Source organism: Ascaphus truei, unplaced genomic scaffold (assembly GCF_040206685.1).
Source record: "Ascaphus truei isolate aAscTru1 unplaced genomic scaffold, aAscTru1.hap1 HAP1_SCAFFOLD_478, whole genome shotgun sequence".
Lineage (NCBI taxonomy): Eukaryota > Metazoa > Chordata > Amphibia > Anura > Ascaphidae > Ascaphus > Ascaphus truei.
In genome coordinates this window covers 67,049-81,448 of record NW_027456809.1, presented here as the reverse complement: position 1 = coordinate 81,448, position 14,400 = coordinate 67,049, and the positions used below count along the sequence as shown (strand labels likewise).

The following is a 14,400-nucleotide window of genomic DNA, read 5'->3' as shown; positions in this document are numbered from 1 at the left end:
CTCGCTGGCACGCCCGGCAATCCCTGCTCGCTGGCACGCCCGGAAATCCCTGCTCGCTGGCACGCCCGGAAATCCCTGCTCGCTGGCACGCCCGGAAACCCCTGCTCGCTGGCACACCCGGAAATCCCTGCTCTCTGGCACGCCCGGAAATCCCTGCTCGCTGGCACGCCTGGAAATCCCTGCTCGCTGGCACGCCTGGAAATCCCTGCTCGCTGGCACGCCCGGAAATCCCTGCTCGCTGGCACGCCCGGCAATCCCTGCTCGCTGGCACGCCCGGAAATCCCTGCTCGCTGGCACGCCCGGAAATCCCTGCTCGCTGGCACGCCCGGAAACCCCTGCTCGCTGGCACGCCCGGAAATCCCTGCTCTCTGGCACGCCCGGAAATCCCTGCTCGCTGGCACGCCTGGAAATCCCTGCTCGCTGGCACGCCTGGAAATCCCTGCTCGCTGGCACGCCCGGAAATCCCTGCTCGCTGGCACGCCCGGAAATCCCTGCTCGCTGGCACGCCCGGAAATCCCTGCTCGCTGGCACGCCTGGAAATCCCTGCTCGCAGGCACACCCGGAAATCCCTGCTCGCTGGCACACCCGGAAATCCCTGCTCGCTGGCACGCCTGGAAATCCCTGCTCGCTGGCACGCCCGGAAATCCCTGCTCGCAGGCACGCCCACAAATCCCTGCTCGCTGGCACGCCCGGAAATCCCTGCTCGCTGGCACGCCCGGAAATCCCTGCTCGCTGGCACGCCCGGATATCCCTGCTCGCTGGCACGCCCGGATATCCCTGCTGCTGGCACGCCCGGAAACCCCTGCTCTCTGGCACGCCCGGAAACCCCTGCTCGCTGGCACGCCCGGAAATCCCTGCTCGCTGGCACGCCCGGAAATCCCTGCTCGCTGGCACGCCCGGAAATCCCTGCTCGCTGAGACGCCCGGAAATCCCTGCTCGCTGGCACGCCCGGAAATCCCTGCTCGCTGGCACGCCCGGAAATCCGTGCTCGCTGAGACGCCCGGAAATCCCTGCTCGCTGGCACGCCCGGAAATCCCTGCTCGATGAGACGCCCGGAAATCCCTGCTCGCTGGCACGCCCGGAAATCCCTGCTCGCTGGCACGCCCGGAAATCCCTGCTCGCTGGCACGCCCGAAAATCTCTGCTCTCTGGCACGCCCGGAAATCCCTGCTCGCTGGCATGCCCGGAAATCCCTGCTCGCTGGCACGCCCGGCAATCCCTGCTCGCTGGCACGCCCGGAAACCCCTGCTCGCTGGCACGCCCGGAAATCCCTGCTCTCTGGCACGCCCGGAAATCCCTGCTCGCTGGCACGCCTGGAAATCCCTGCTCGCTGGCACGCCTGGAAATCCCTGCTCGCTGGCACGCCCGGAAATCCCTGCTCGCTGGCACGCCCGGCAATCCCTGCTCGCTGGCACGCCCGGAAATCCCTGCTCGCTGGCACGCCCGGAAATCCCTGCTCGCTGGCACGCCCGGAAACCCCTGCTCGCTGGCACGCCCGGAAATCCCTGCTCTCTGGCACGCCCGGAAATCCCTGCTCGCTGGCACGCCTGGAAATCCCTGCTCGCTGGCACGCCTGGAAATCCCTGCTCGCTGGCACGCCCGGAAATCCCTGCTCGCTGGCACGCCCGGAAATCCCTGCTCGCTGGCACGCCCGGAAATCCCTGCTCGCTGGCACGCCTGGAAATCCCTGCTCGCAGGCACACCCGGAAATCCCTGCTCGCTGGCACGCCTGGAAATCCCTGCTCGCTGGCACGCCCGGAAATCCCTGCTCGCAGGCACGCCCACAAATCCCTGCTCGCTGGCACGCCCGGAAATCCCTGCTCGCTGGCACGCCCGGAAATCCCTGCTCGCTGGCACGCCCGGATATCCCTGCTCGCTGGCACGCCCGGATATCCCTGCTGCTGGCACGCCCGGAAACCCCTGCTCTCTGGCACGCCCGGAAACCCCTGCTCGCTGGCACGCCCGGAAATCCCTGCTCGCTGGCACGCCCGGAAATCCCTGCTCGCTGGCACGCCCGGAAATCCCTGCTCGCTGAGACGCCCGGAAATCCCTGCTCGCTGGCACGCCCGGAAATCCCTGCTCGCTGGCACGCCCGGAAATCCGTGCTCGCTGAGACGCCCGGAAATCCCTGCTCGCTGGCACGCCCGGAAATCCCTGCTCGATGAGACGCCCGGAAATCCCTGCTCGCTGGCACGCCCGGAAATCCCTGCTCGCTGGCACGCCCGGAAATCCCTGCTCGCTGGCACGCCCGAAAATCTCTGCTCTCTGGCACGCCCGGAAATCCCTGCTCGCTGGCATGCCCGGAAATCCCTGCTCGCTGGCACGCCCGGCAATCCCTGCTCGCTGGCACGCCCGGAAACCCCTGCTCGCTGGCACGCCCGGAAATCCCTGCTCGCTGGCACGCCCGGCAATCCCTGCTCGCTGGCACGCCCGGAAATCCCTGCTCGCTGGCACGCCCGGAAACCCCTGCTCGCTGGCACGCCCGGAAACCCCTGCTCTCTGGCACGCCCAGAAATCCCTGCTCGCTGGCACGCCCGGCAATCCCTGCTCGCTGGCACGCCCGGCAATCCCTGCCCGCTGGCACGCCCGGAAATCCCTGCTCGCTGGCACGCCCGGCAATCCCTGCTCGCTGGCACGCCCGGAAATCCCTGCTCGCTGGCACGCCCACAAATCCCTACTCGCTGGCACGCCCGGAAATCCCTGCTCGCTGGCACGCCCGGAAATCCCTGCTCGCTGGCACGCCCGGATATCCCTGCTCGCTGGCACGCCCGGATATCCCTGCTCGCTGGCACGCCCGGAAACCCCTGCTCTCTGGCACGCCCGGAAACCCCTGCTCGCTGGCACGCCCGGAAATCCCTGCTCGCTGAGACGCCCGGAAATCCCTGCTCGCTGGCACGCCCGGAAATCCCTGCTCGCTGGCACGCCCGGAAATCCGTGCTCGCTGAGACGCCCGGAAATCCCTGCTCGCTGGCACGCCCGGAAATCCCTGCTCGCTGAGACGCCCAGAAATCCCTGCTCGCTGGCACGCCCGGAAATCCCTGCTCGCTGGCACGCCCGGAAATCCCTGCTCGCTGGCACGCCCGAAAATCTCTGCTCTCTGGCACGCCCGGAAATCCCTGCTCGCTGGCATGCCCGGAAATCCCTGCTCGCTGGCACGCCCGGAAATCCCTGCTCGCCGGCACGCCCGGAAATCCCTGCTCGCCGGCACGCCCGGAAATCCCTGCTCGCCGGCACGCCCGGAAATCCCTGCTCGCTGGCACGCCCGGAAATCCCTGCTCGCTGGCACGCCCGGAAATCCCTGCTCGCTGGCACGCCCGGAAATCCCTGCTCGCTGGCACGCCCGGAAATCCCTGCTCGCTGAAACGCCCGGAAATCCCTGCTCGCTGACACGCCCGGAAAGGGGAAAACACAAAAACAGGTTTTTATTACAGTTTTGCAAACACAGTTCGATGCAATAATACACTGTTACTGGATCGAAGAGCTAACTCTCTTGGACCCTTAGGTGACCATGATCATCGTTTAGGGACCGTAGGACCTGGTAATGCAATCTTCTAGGCAGGGCTAGTTTTCTCCTCTCATGGTTGTTGTGATAGGGAATGACTCGATAGAGGAGGTCATGGTCTATTTGGAACTTGTCCCATTCCAAATAGGGACAGGCAGGATGACATCACCAGATAGCAGGAGACTGATAAGAGAATAGCGAATTGGGCTCAGGTGAGAGACAGCCGATGATCCTCTTGTGATTGGTCATCGTGCGGCGCACGAGTGTAGGTGGCGGGCGAAGCAGGATCACCTATCGACGTGGACGCAAGAACGCGCCGGGGACGCGCCTCCGTTACGTGATGCGTCCGAGGGGTGGAGCTTAGCGGCGATCCTCACAAATGGTACATTAGTAAAAAATATGATCCATAATTTGTACATAATATTTTCAGAAAGTGTGTTAGTTCCAATCGATGTTTAGTCCGGTGGGAACCAGAGTGGAGAACGTGACAATCCGGAACATCTCTCTTTGGCTGAGAATATTCTGGCGATCGCCTCTTATAATGGGGTAGGGAGCATGTCCAGTCCCACTGCAGGTCAGTGTTTGTAAATCCCTCTGCGGACATTCTGAGCAATGTCTATCTCAGTGATTCCCAGACTTTTTTGTTTGGAGGAACCCTTGAAGTGTTTTGAAAAATCTCGGGGAACCCCTATCTGGCTGACACATATTAGGTTCATTTCATACCTCCCTCTCCCCCTCTAGTTCCCACGCGCTACCCATGTATTTCTCTCCCCTCCGTCTCACTAACTCTCCCCCCTCCCACCTCGCATGTATTTATCTCCCCTGCGTCTCACTCTTACTCCCTCTTTTCCTCACTCACTCCCCCCTCTCGCCTCTCACTCGCCCCTACCTTCCATCAATTACCCCACTCTCACTCAATCTCCCCCACAAAATACATACCAAAAAACACCACCACCTAAATACATATAACCCCACCCCGCAATTCATAATAAAGATACCTCGGCCAATACATATTAAAAAGACCCCCGCTGCCCCAATACATTTTAAAAAGACCCCCACCACCCCAATACATATTTAAACAATTGAGCTGCACAGGTAAAATCCCCATCCTCGTATCTCCCCCAGCACCCCTCATCATCATCTTCATATAGCATATGCATCTCACATCTCCCTCCCCCTCCCTGTATCTCACATCCTCCCCCCCTCAACCCCCTGTAGCTCACTTCTACATCCCCCCCACATATGCCTACCTCAGGCGGGGCGGGCAGGAGGCGACAGCGGAAGGCATCGAGCAGGAGGGGGCAGGGGGCAGGATGTGGAGGTGGGCTAGAACAAGCACGCTCGCTCTAGCTAGCAGCAGGCACCAGAAGTGCCGCACTGCTAGAGCGCCCTCTCGCAGTCCTATGACCGGCCTCTGGGGCGAGGGGGAGTGATAGGGAGAGCCGGGTGGGGCCGTCACGGGCTGCTCAGTGAGCGGAACCCCAGGGACCACACCACGGAACCCCAGGGACCACTCCACGGAACCCCAGGGACCACACCACGGAACCCCAGGGACCACTCCACGGAACCCCAGGGACCACACCACGGAACCCCAGGGACCACTCCTCGGAACCCCAGGGACCACTCCTCGGAACCCCAGGGACCACTCCTCGGAACCCCAGGGACCACACCACGGAACCCCAGGGACCACACCACGGAACCCCTGGGACCACTCCACGGAACCCCAGGGACCACTCCTCGGAACCCCAGGGACCACTCCTCGGAACCCCAGGGACCACTCCTCGGAACCCCAGGGACCACTCCTCGGAACCCCAGGGACCACTCCACGGAATCCCAGGGACCACTCCTCGGAACCCCTGGTTGAGAATCACTGGCCTGGACACTGGGAATGTTGGTTCTTTTCCCATTATAGACCTGACATGCTCCATTATTCGGAGTCTTATTGTTCGTCCGATGTATTGTATGTATCGATGTATTTTTGCCGCATCCGCATCTTAGGACATAAATCACACATTTCGCGTTACACGTAATAAATGATTTTATCTTGTGTCTACTTTATATCACGACTGGTGTTACGTGTTTTATCGGTTTGGCAAAAATACAACCACTACAGTAGCCACACTTCTGGGAACCTAGAAGTGGTGAAACCCCCTAGTTGGAGGCGCTTGTGAAACATAGAGGCTGGAGACATAGAGGCTGGAGACATAGAGGCTGGAGACATAGAGGCTGGAGACGTAGAGGCTGGAGACGTAGAGGCTGGAGACGTAGAGGCTGGAGACGTAGAGGCTGGAGACGTAGAGGCTGGAGACGTGGAGGCTGGAGACGTGGAGGCTGGTGACGTAGAGGCTGGTGACGTAGAGGCTGGAGACGTAGAGGCTGGTGACGTAGAGGCTGGAGACGTAGACGTAGAGGCTGGAGACGTAGACGTAGAGGCTGGAGACGTAGACGTAGAGGCTGGTGACGTAGACATAGAGGCTGGAGACGTAGAGGCTGGTGATGTAGAGGCTGGAGACGTAGACGTAGAGGCTGGAGACGTAGACATAGAGGCTGGTGACGTAGACATAGAGGCTGGACGTGTGTGTTCACAGGGTTCTGGCTTTGTTGAAAACATATCTTGTTTTTTTATAAACAATGGGGGTAAGATCTTTATCAAGTTTCAAGATATCCCGTGCTTGTTAATGATGGACTTGATCTCATTAGCATGTCTGCTGTGTTGAGTAATGAATGCTAGCGGCATTTCTCTGTCTTCTTTGGGATTGCCCGCGAGTAAATCAGCGCGCTTAGCGAAAAAAGCATTATCAAAAGCATTTTGAATATCAGTCTTCTTCTACCCTCTGTAGGAATCTGGCAGCAAGTTCCACGGATTGTTCCACAAACAGTTCCATGATTGAACAAACTCTTCTTAATCTTAAAAATTGTCCCTTTGGGATCCATTGAATGATAGATTTGGGAGCCATTGAATGAAAGATTTCGGGATCCATTGAATGAAAGATTTTGGGATCCATTGAATGAAAGATTTGGGATCCATTGAATGAAAGATTTTGGGATCCATTGAATGAAAGATTTTGGGATCCATTGAATGAAAGATTTGGGATCCATTGAATGAAAGATTTTGGGATCCATTGAATGAAAGATTTTGAGATCAATTGAATGAAAGATTTTGGGATCCATTGAATGAAAGATTTGGTATCCATTGAATGAAAGATTTTGGGATCCATTGAATGAAAGATTTTGGGATCCATTGAATGAAAGATTTTGGGATCCATTGAATGAAAGATTTGGGATCCATTGAATGAAAGATTTTGGGATCCATTGAATGAAAGATTTTGAGATCAATTGAATGAAAGATTTTGGGATCCATTGAATGAAAGATTTGGTATCCATTGAATGAAAGATTTTGGGATCCATTGAATGAAAGATTTTGGGATCCATTGAATGAAAGATTTTGGGATGGGCACTGGTACCTGTAGCTTTGAGGAAGGAATTCCTTGAGTTTGTCTTGCGGAAGACGTCTGTCTGGATGGAATTGTCTATGTCAATGAAAACATTGTGTCTAAATAATCGTTGTGATGCGCATGAGAAACAGATGTACATTTTAAATTGTAATTATTACAATTTAGCAACTCCACACATTTATCCAAAAGGGTAGTGCCCCCTTCCCAAATAAGGAACAGGTCGTCGGTGAACCTGCAGTAAAATGTAATGTTCTGACCATAGATCTTGGTGCCACCATGAATGTGAGTGTTTTCCCAAAATCCCATGACTAAGTTTGCATGTGAAGGTGCGAATGACACAGCCCACAGCGGCGCCCACAGCGGCGCCCACAGCGGCGCCGTGTAACTGAGTAATATTGGGTGTGGAATAAAAAGATAATTGTGTGTACGCTGGAATAAGAGTCAGTGATTCAGGCGTATGGACCAGTCTAGTCTTTGTGCTTCGATATTAGGTCAGCCCGGCTTCTCACCCCAGTAAGTGTTGTGTACGAGACGTGAGTTTACCCTGTCTTCGGGATTTAGGCGTTTGGGTGCAGGCCGGTCACCCTCTTGTCCCCTCTGTCTTTCAGGTCCGGTGTGTGCCGGAGTGGTTGGGCTGAAGATGCCACGGTACTGTCTGTTTGGGGACACGGTGAACACAGCGTCACGTATGGAGTCTAATGGAGAAGGTACAGACACCAACCAGGGAGAGAGAGAAGTGGAGGAGGCAGCGAGAAAAGTGGGGGAGTGGGAGTGGGAGTGGGAGTGGAGACTGGGCTAACACTCGCTTGCAGCGGATACAGGGAGTGGGAGTGGAGGAGGCAGGGAGACAAGTGGGGGAGTGGGCATGAAAACTGAGCTATCACTCGCCTACAGAGGATACAGGGAGTGGGAGTGGAGGAGGCAGGGAGACAAGTGGGGGAGTGGGAGTGGAGACTGGGCTAACACTCGCCTACAGAGGATACAGGGAGTGGGAGTGGAGGAGGCAGGGAGACAAGTGGGGGAGTGGGAGTGGGCGTGGAGACTGAGCTATCACTCGCCTACAGAGGAGACAGGGAGTGGGAGTGGAGGAGGCAGCGAGAAAAGTGGGGGAGTGGGCATGAAGACTGAGCTATCACTCGCCTACAGAGGATACAGGGAGTGGGAGTGGAGGAGGCAGGGAGACAAGTGGGGGAGTGGGCATGAAGACTGAGCTATCACTCGCCTACAGAGGAGACAGGGAGTGGGAGTGGAGGAGGCAGGGAGACAAGTGGGGGAGTGGGAGTGGGCGTGGAGACTGAGCTATCACTAAAATACAGAGGAGAGGGGGAGTGGGAGTGGAGGAGGCAGGGAGACAAGTGGGGGATTGGGCATGGAGACTGAGCTATCCCTCGCCTACAAAGGATACAGGGAGTGGGAGTGGAGGAGGCAGGGAGACAAGTGGGGGAGTGGGCGTGGAGACTGAGCTATCACTCGCCTACAGAGGCGACAGGGAGTGGGAGTGGAGGAGGCAGGGAGACAAGTGGGGGAGTGGGCGTGGAGACAGAGCTATCACTCGCCTACAGAGGAGACATGGAGTGGGAGTGGAGGAGGCAGGGAGACAAGTGGGGGAGTGGGCGTGGAGACTGAGCTATCCCTCGCCTACAAAGGATACAGGGAGTGGGAGTGGAGGAGGCAGGGAGACATGTGGGGGAGTGGGCATGGAGACTGAGCTATCCCTTGCCTACAAAGGATACAGGGAGTGGGAGTGGAGGAGGCAGGGAGACAAGTGGGGGAGTGGGCGTGGAGACTGAGCTATCACTCATCTACAGAGGAGACAGGGAGTGGGAGTGGAGAAGGCAGGGAGACAAGTGGGGGAGTGGGAGTGGGTGTGGAGATCCCTCGTCTCTCACTCACCATCTTCCTCTCTCCCTCACACACCAACTTCCTCTCTCCATCACTCCCCCTCACTCACTCTCTCCCTCTCTCCGTCTTCCTCTCGTCCTCACTCTCTCCTCACCATCTTCCTCTCCCCCTCTCACCGTCTCCCTCTCTCCCTCTCACCGTCTCCCTCTCTCCCTCTCACCGTCTCAATCTCTCCCTCTCACCGTATTCCTCTCTCCCTCTCACCGTCTTCCTCTCTCCCTCTCACCGTCTCCCTCTCTCCCTCTCACCGTCTCCCTCTCTCCCTCTCACCGTCTCCCTCTCACCGTCTCCCTCTCCCTCTCCCCGTCTCCCTCTCCCTCTCCCCCTCTCACCATCTCCCTCTCCCCGGCTCCCCCTGTCCCTCTCCCCCTCTCACCGTCTAACTCTCCCCCTCTCACCGTCTCCCTCTCCCCCTCTCACCATTTCCCTCTCACCGTCTCCCTCTCCCCCTCTCACCGTCTCCCTCTCCCCCTCTCACCGTCTCCCTCTCCCCCTCTCACCGTCTCCCTCTCCCCCTCTCACCGTCTCCCTCTCACCATCTCCCTCTCCCCCTCTCACTGTCTCCCTCTCTCCCTCTCCCCCTCTCACTGTCTTCCTCTTACCGTCTCCCTCTCTCTCCCTCTCCCCCTCTCACTGTCTTCCTCATACTGTCTCCCTCTCTCCCCCTCTCACCGTCTCCCTCTCATCGTCTCCCTCTCACCGTCTCCCTCTCACCATCTCCACACTCACCATCTCCCCTCTCACCGTCTCCCCTCTCACCGTCTCCCCTCTCACCGTCTCCCCTCTCACGTCTCCCTCTCACCGTCTCTCTCTCTCCCTCTCACCGTCTCTCTCTCACCGTCTCTCTCTCCCTCTCACTGTCTCTCTCTCTCCCTCTCACCGTCTCTCTCTCTCACCGTCTCCCTCTCACCGTCTCCCTCTCACCGTCTCCCTCTCACCGTCCCCCTCTCACCGTCTCCCCTCTCACCGTCTTCCTCTCTCACCGTCTTCCTCTCTCCCTCTCACCGTCTCCCTCTCCCCCTCTCACGTCTCCCTCTCACCGTCTCTCTCTCTCCCTCTCACCGTCTCTCTCTCTCCCTCTCACTGGCTCCCTCTCACCGTTTCCCTCTCCCCCTTTCAACATCTCCCTCTCACCGTCTCCCTCTCCCTCCGTCTCCATCTCTCCCTCTCTCCGTCTCCATCTCTCCCTCTCACCGTCTCCCTCTCTGCCTCTCATCGTCTCCCTCTCACCCTCTCCCCTTTCACCGTCTCCCTCTCCCCCTCTCACCGTCTCCCTCTCACCATATTCCTCTCTCCCTCTCACTGTCTCTCTCTCTCCATCTCACCGGCTCCCTCTCACCAGCTCCCTCTCACCGTCTCCCTCTCTCCCTCTCACTGTCCCCCTCTCCCCGTCTCCCTCTCTCCCTCTCACCGTCCCCCTCTCCCCCTCTCCCTCTCACCGTCTCCCTCTCTCACCGTCTCCCTCTCTCCCTCTCTCACCGTCTCCCTCTCTCCCTCTCTCACCGTCTCCCTCTCTCACCGTCTCCCTCTCTCCCTCTCTCACCATCTCCCTCTCTCCCTCTCTCACCATCTCCCTCTCTCCCTCTCACTGTCCCCCTCTCCCCCTCTCCCCGTCTCCCTCTCTCCCTCTTTCCTTCTCACCGTCTCCCTCTCTCCCTCTCTCACCATCTCCCTCTCTCCCTCTCTCACCATCTCCCTCTCTCCCTCTCACCGTCCCCCTCTCCCCCTCTCCCCGTCTCCCTCTCCCCCTCTCCCCGTCTCCCTCTCTCCCTCTTTCCTTCTCACCGTCTCCCACTTTCCTTCTCACCGTCTCCCTCTCACTGTCCCCCTCTCTCCCGTCTCATTGTCCCCCTCTCACTGTCTCCCTCTCCCCGTCTTCCTCTCTCCCTCTTTCCTTCTCACCGTCTCCCTCTTTCCTTCTCACCGTCTCCCTCTCACTGTCCCCCTCTCTCCCGTCTCACTGTCCCCCTCTCACTGACTCCCTCTCCCCCTCTCCCTCTTCTCCTCTCACCGTCTCCCTCTCCCCCTCTCACCGTCTCCCTCTCCCCCTCTCACCGTCTCCCTCTCCCCCTTTCACCGTCTCCCTCTCCCCCTCTCACCGTCTCCCTCTCACCCTCTCACCGTCTCACCGTCTCTCTATCTCCCTCTCACCGGCTCCCTCTCACCGTCTCCCTCTCTCCCTCTCACAGTCCCCCTCTCCCCGTCTCCTTCTCTCCCTCTCACCGTCCCCCTCTCCCCCTCTCCCTCTCACCGTCTCCCTCTCTCACCGTCTCCCTCTCTCCCTCTCTCACCGTCTCCCTCTCTCCCTCTCTCCCTCTCTCACCGTCTCCCTCTCTCCCTCTCTCACCGTCTCCCTCTCTCCCTCTCTCACCGTCTCCCTCTCTCCCTCTCTCACCGTCTCCCTCTCTCCCTCTCTCACCATCTCCCTCTCTCCCTCTCACCGTCCCCCTCTCCCCCTCTCCCCGTCTCCCTCTCTCCCTCTTTCCTTCTCACCGTCTCCCTCTTTCCTTCTCACCGTCTCCCTCTCACTGTCCCCCTCTCTCCCGTCTCACTGTCCCCCTCTCACTGTCTCCCTCTCCCCGTCTTCCTCTCTCCTTCTCACCGTCTCTCTCTCTCCCTCTCACCGTCTCCCTCTCACCGTCTCCCTCTCACCGTCTCCTGTCCCCCTCTCCCTCTTCTCCTCTCACCGTCTCCCTCTCCCCCTCCCCCTCTCACCGTCTCCCTCTCCCCCTCTCACCGTCTCCCTCTCCCCCTCTCACCGTCCCCCTCTCCCCCTCTCACCGTCTCCCTCTCATCGTCTCCCTCTCTCCCTCTCTCCCTCTCTCCCTCTCACCGTCCCCTTCTCCCCCTCTCACCATCTCCCTCTCTCGCTCTCACCGTCCCCCTCTTCTCCTCTCACTGTCTCCCTCTCACCGTACCCCTCTCCCCCTCTCTCCGTCTCCATCTCTCCCTCTCACCGTCTCCCTCTCTGCCTCTCATCGTCTCCCTCTCTCCCTCTCACCGTCCCCCTCTCACCCTCTCACCATCTACCTCTCACCGTCCCCCTCTCCCCCTCTCACCATCTCCCTCTCACCGTCCCCCTCTCCGTCTCCCTCTCTCACCGTCTCCCTCTCTCCCTCTCTCACCATCTCCCTCTCTCCCTCTCTCACCGTCTCCCTCTCTCACCATCTCCCTCTATCCCTCTCTCACCATCTCCCTCTCTCCCTCTCACCGTCCCCCTCTCCCCCTCTCCCCGTCTCCCTCTTTCCTTCTCACCGTCTCCCTCTCCCCCTCACCGTCTCCCTCTCACCGTCCCCCTCTCTTCGTCTCCCTCTCTCCCTCTCTCATCGTCTCCCTCTCTCACCGTCTCCCTCTCTCCCTCTCTCACCATCTCCCTCTCTCCCTCTCTCACCGTCTCCCTCTCTCACCATCTCCCTCTCTCCCTCTCTCACCAACTCCCTCTCTCCCCCTCACCGTCCCCCTCTCCCCCTCTCCCCGTCTCCCTCTCTCCCTCTTTCCTTCTCACCGTCTCCCACTTTCCTTCTCACCGTCTCCCTCTCACTGTCCCCCTCTCTCCCGTCTCATTGTCCCCCTCTCACTGTCTCCCTCTCCCCGTCTTCCTCTCTCCCTCTTTCCTTCTCACCGTCTCCCTCTTTCCTTCTCACCGTCTCCCTCTCACTGTCCCCCTCTCTCCCGTCTCACTGTCCCCCTCTCACTGACTCCCTCTCCCCCTCTCCCTCTTCTCCTCTCACCGTCTCCCTCTCCCCCTCTCACCGTCTCCCTCTCCCCCTCTCACCGTCTCCCTCTCCCCCTTTCACCGTCTCCCTCTCCCCCTCTCACCGTCTCCCTCTCACCCTCTCACCGTCTCACCGTCTCTCTATCTCCCTCTCACCGGCTCCCTCTCACCGTCTCCCTCTCTCCCTCTCACAGTCCCCCTCTCCCCGTCTCCTTCTCTCCCTCTCACCGTCCCCCTCTCCCCCTCTCCCTCTCACCGTCTCCCTCTCTCACCGTCTCCCTCTCTCCCTCTCTCACCGTCTCCCTCTCTCCCTCTCTCCCTCTCTCACCGTCTCCCTCTCTCCCTCTCTCACCGTCTCCCTCTCTCCCTCTCTCACCGTCTCCCTCTCTCCCTCTCTCACCGTCTCCCTCTCTCCCTCTCTCACCATCTCCCTCTCTCCCTCTCACCGTCCCCCTCTCCCCCTCTCCCCGTCTCCCTCTCTCCCTCTTTCCTTCTCACCGTCTCCCTCTTTCCTTCTCACCGTCTCCCTCTCACTGTCCCCCTCTCTCCCGTCTCACTGTCCCCCTCTCACTGTCTCCCTCTCCCCGTCTTCCTCTCTCCTTCTCACCGTCTCTCTCTCTCCCTCTCACCGTCTCCCTCTCACCGTCTCCCTCTCACCGTCTCCTGTCCCCCTCTCCCTCTTCTCCTCTCACCGTCTCCCTCTCCCCCTCCCCCTCTCACCGTCTCCCTCTCCCCCTCTCACCGTCTCCCTCTCCCCCTCTCACCGTCCCCCTCTCCCCCTCTCACCGTCTCCCTCTCATCGTCTCCCTCTCTCCCTCTCTCCCTCTCTCCCTCTCACCGTCCCCTTCTCCCCCCTCTCACCATCTCCCTCTCTCGCTCTCACCGTCCCCCTCTTCTCCTCTCACTGTCTCCCTCTCACCGTACCCCTCTCCCCCTCTCTCCGTCTCCATCTCTCCCTCTCACCGTCTCCCTCTCTGCCTCTCATCGTCTCCCTCTCTCCCTCTCACCGTCCCCCTCTCACCCTCTCACCATCTACCTCTCACCGTCCCCCTCTCCCCCTCTCACCATCTCCCTCTCACCGTCCCCCTCTCCGTCTCCCTCTTTCACCGTCTCCCTCTCTCCCTCTCTCACCATCTCCCTCTCTCCCTCTCTCACCGTCTCCCTCTCTCACCATCTCCCTCTATCCCTCTCTCACCATCTCCCTCTCTCCCTCTCACCGTCCCCCTCTCCCCCTCTCCCCGTCTCCCTCTTTCCTTCTCACCGTCTCCCTCTCCCCTCACCGTCTCCCTCTCACCGTCCCCCTCTCTTCGTCTCCCTCTCTCCCTCTCTCATCGTCTCCCTCTCTCACCGTCTCCCTCTCTCCCTCTCTCACCATCTCCCTCTCTCCCTCTCTCACCGTCTCCCTCTCTCACCATCTCCCTCTCTCCCTCTCTCACCAACTCCCTCTCTCCCCCTCACCGTCTCCCTTCTCACCGTCTCCCTCTCTCCCTCTCACTGTCTCCCTCTCACCGTCTCCCTCTCACCATCTCCCTCTCACCATCTCCCTCTCACTGTCTCCCTCTCACCGTCTCCCTCTCACTGTCTCCCTCTCTCTCCCTCTCACCGTCTCCCTCTCTCCCTCTCTCTGTCTCCCTCTCTCTGTCTCCCTCTCTCTGTCTCCCTCTCACGTCTCCCTCTCACCGTCTCCCTCTCACCGTCTCCCTCTCACCGTCTCCCTCTCACTGTCTCCCTCTCTCCCCCTCTCTCCCTCTCACTGTCTCCCTCTCTCTCTCACCGTTTCCCCCTCTCTCACCGTCTTCCTCTCTCCCTCTCACCGTCTCCCTCTCT

General features: G+C 59.6%; 1 protein-coding gene across 1 annotated transcript in view; it reads left to right on the top strand.

The window, feature by feature from the left end:
- Positions 1-14,400, top strand: part of LOC142484949 (atrial natriuretic peptide receptor 2-like) — a 203,079-nt gene that overhangs the window by 176,225 nt on the left and 12,454 nt on the right. Inside the window, exon 14 of the mRNA XM_075584203.1 lies at positions 7,565-7,663. Within this exon, the coding sequence (XP_075440318.1) occupies positions 7,565-7,663 (99 nt within the window). The remainder of the gene's footprint in view (positions 1-7,564; positions 7,664-14,400) is intronic.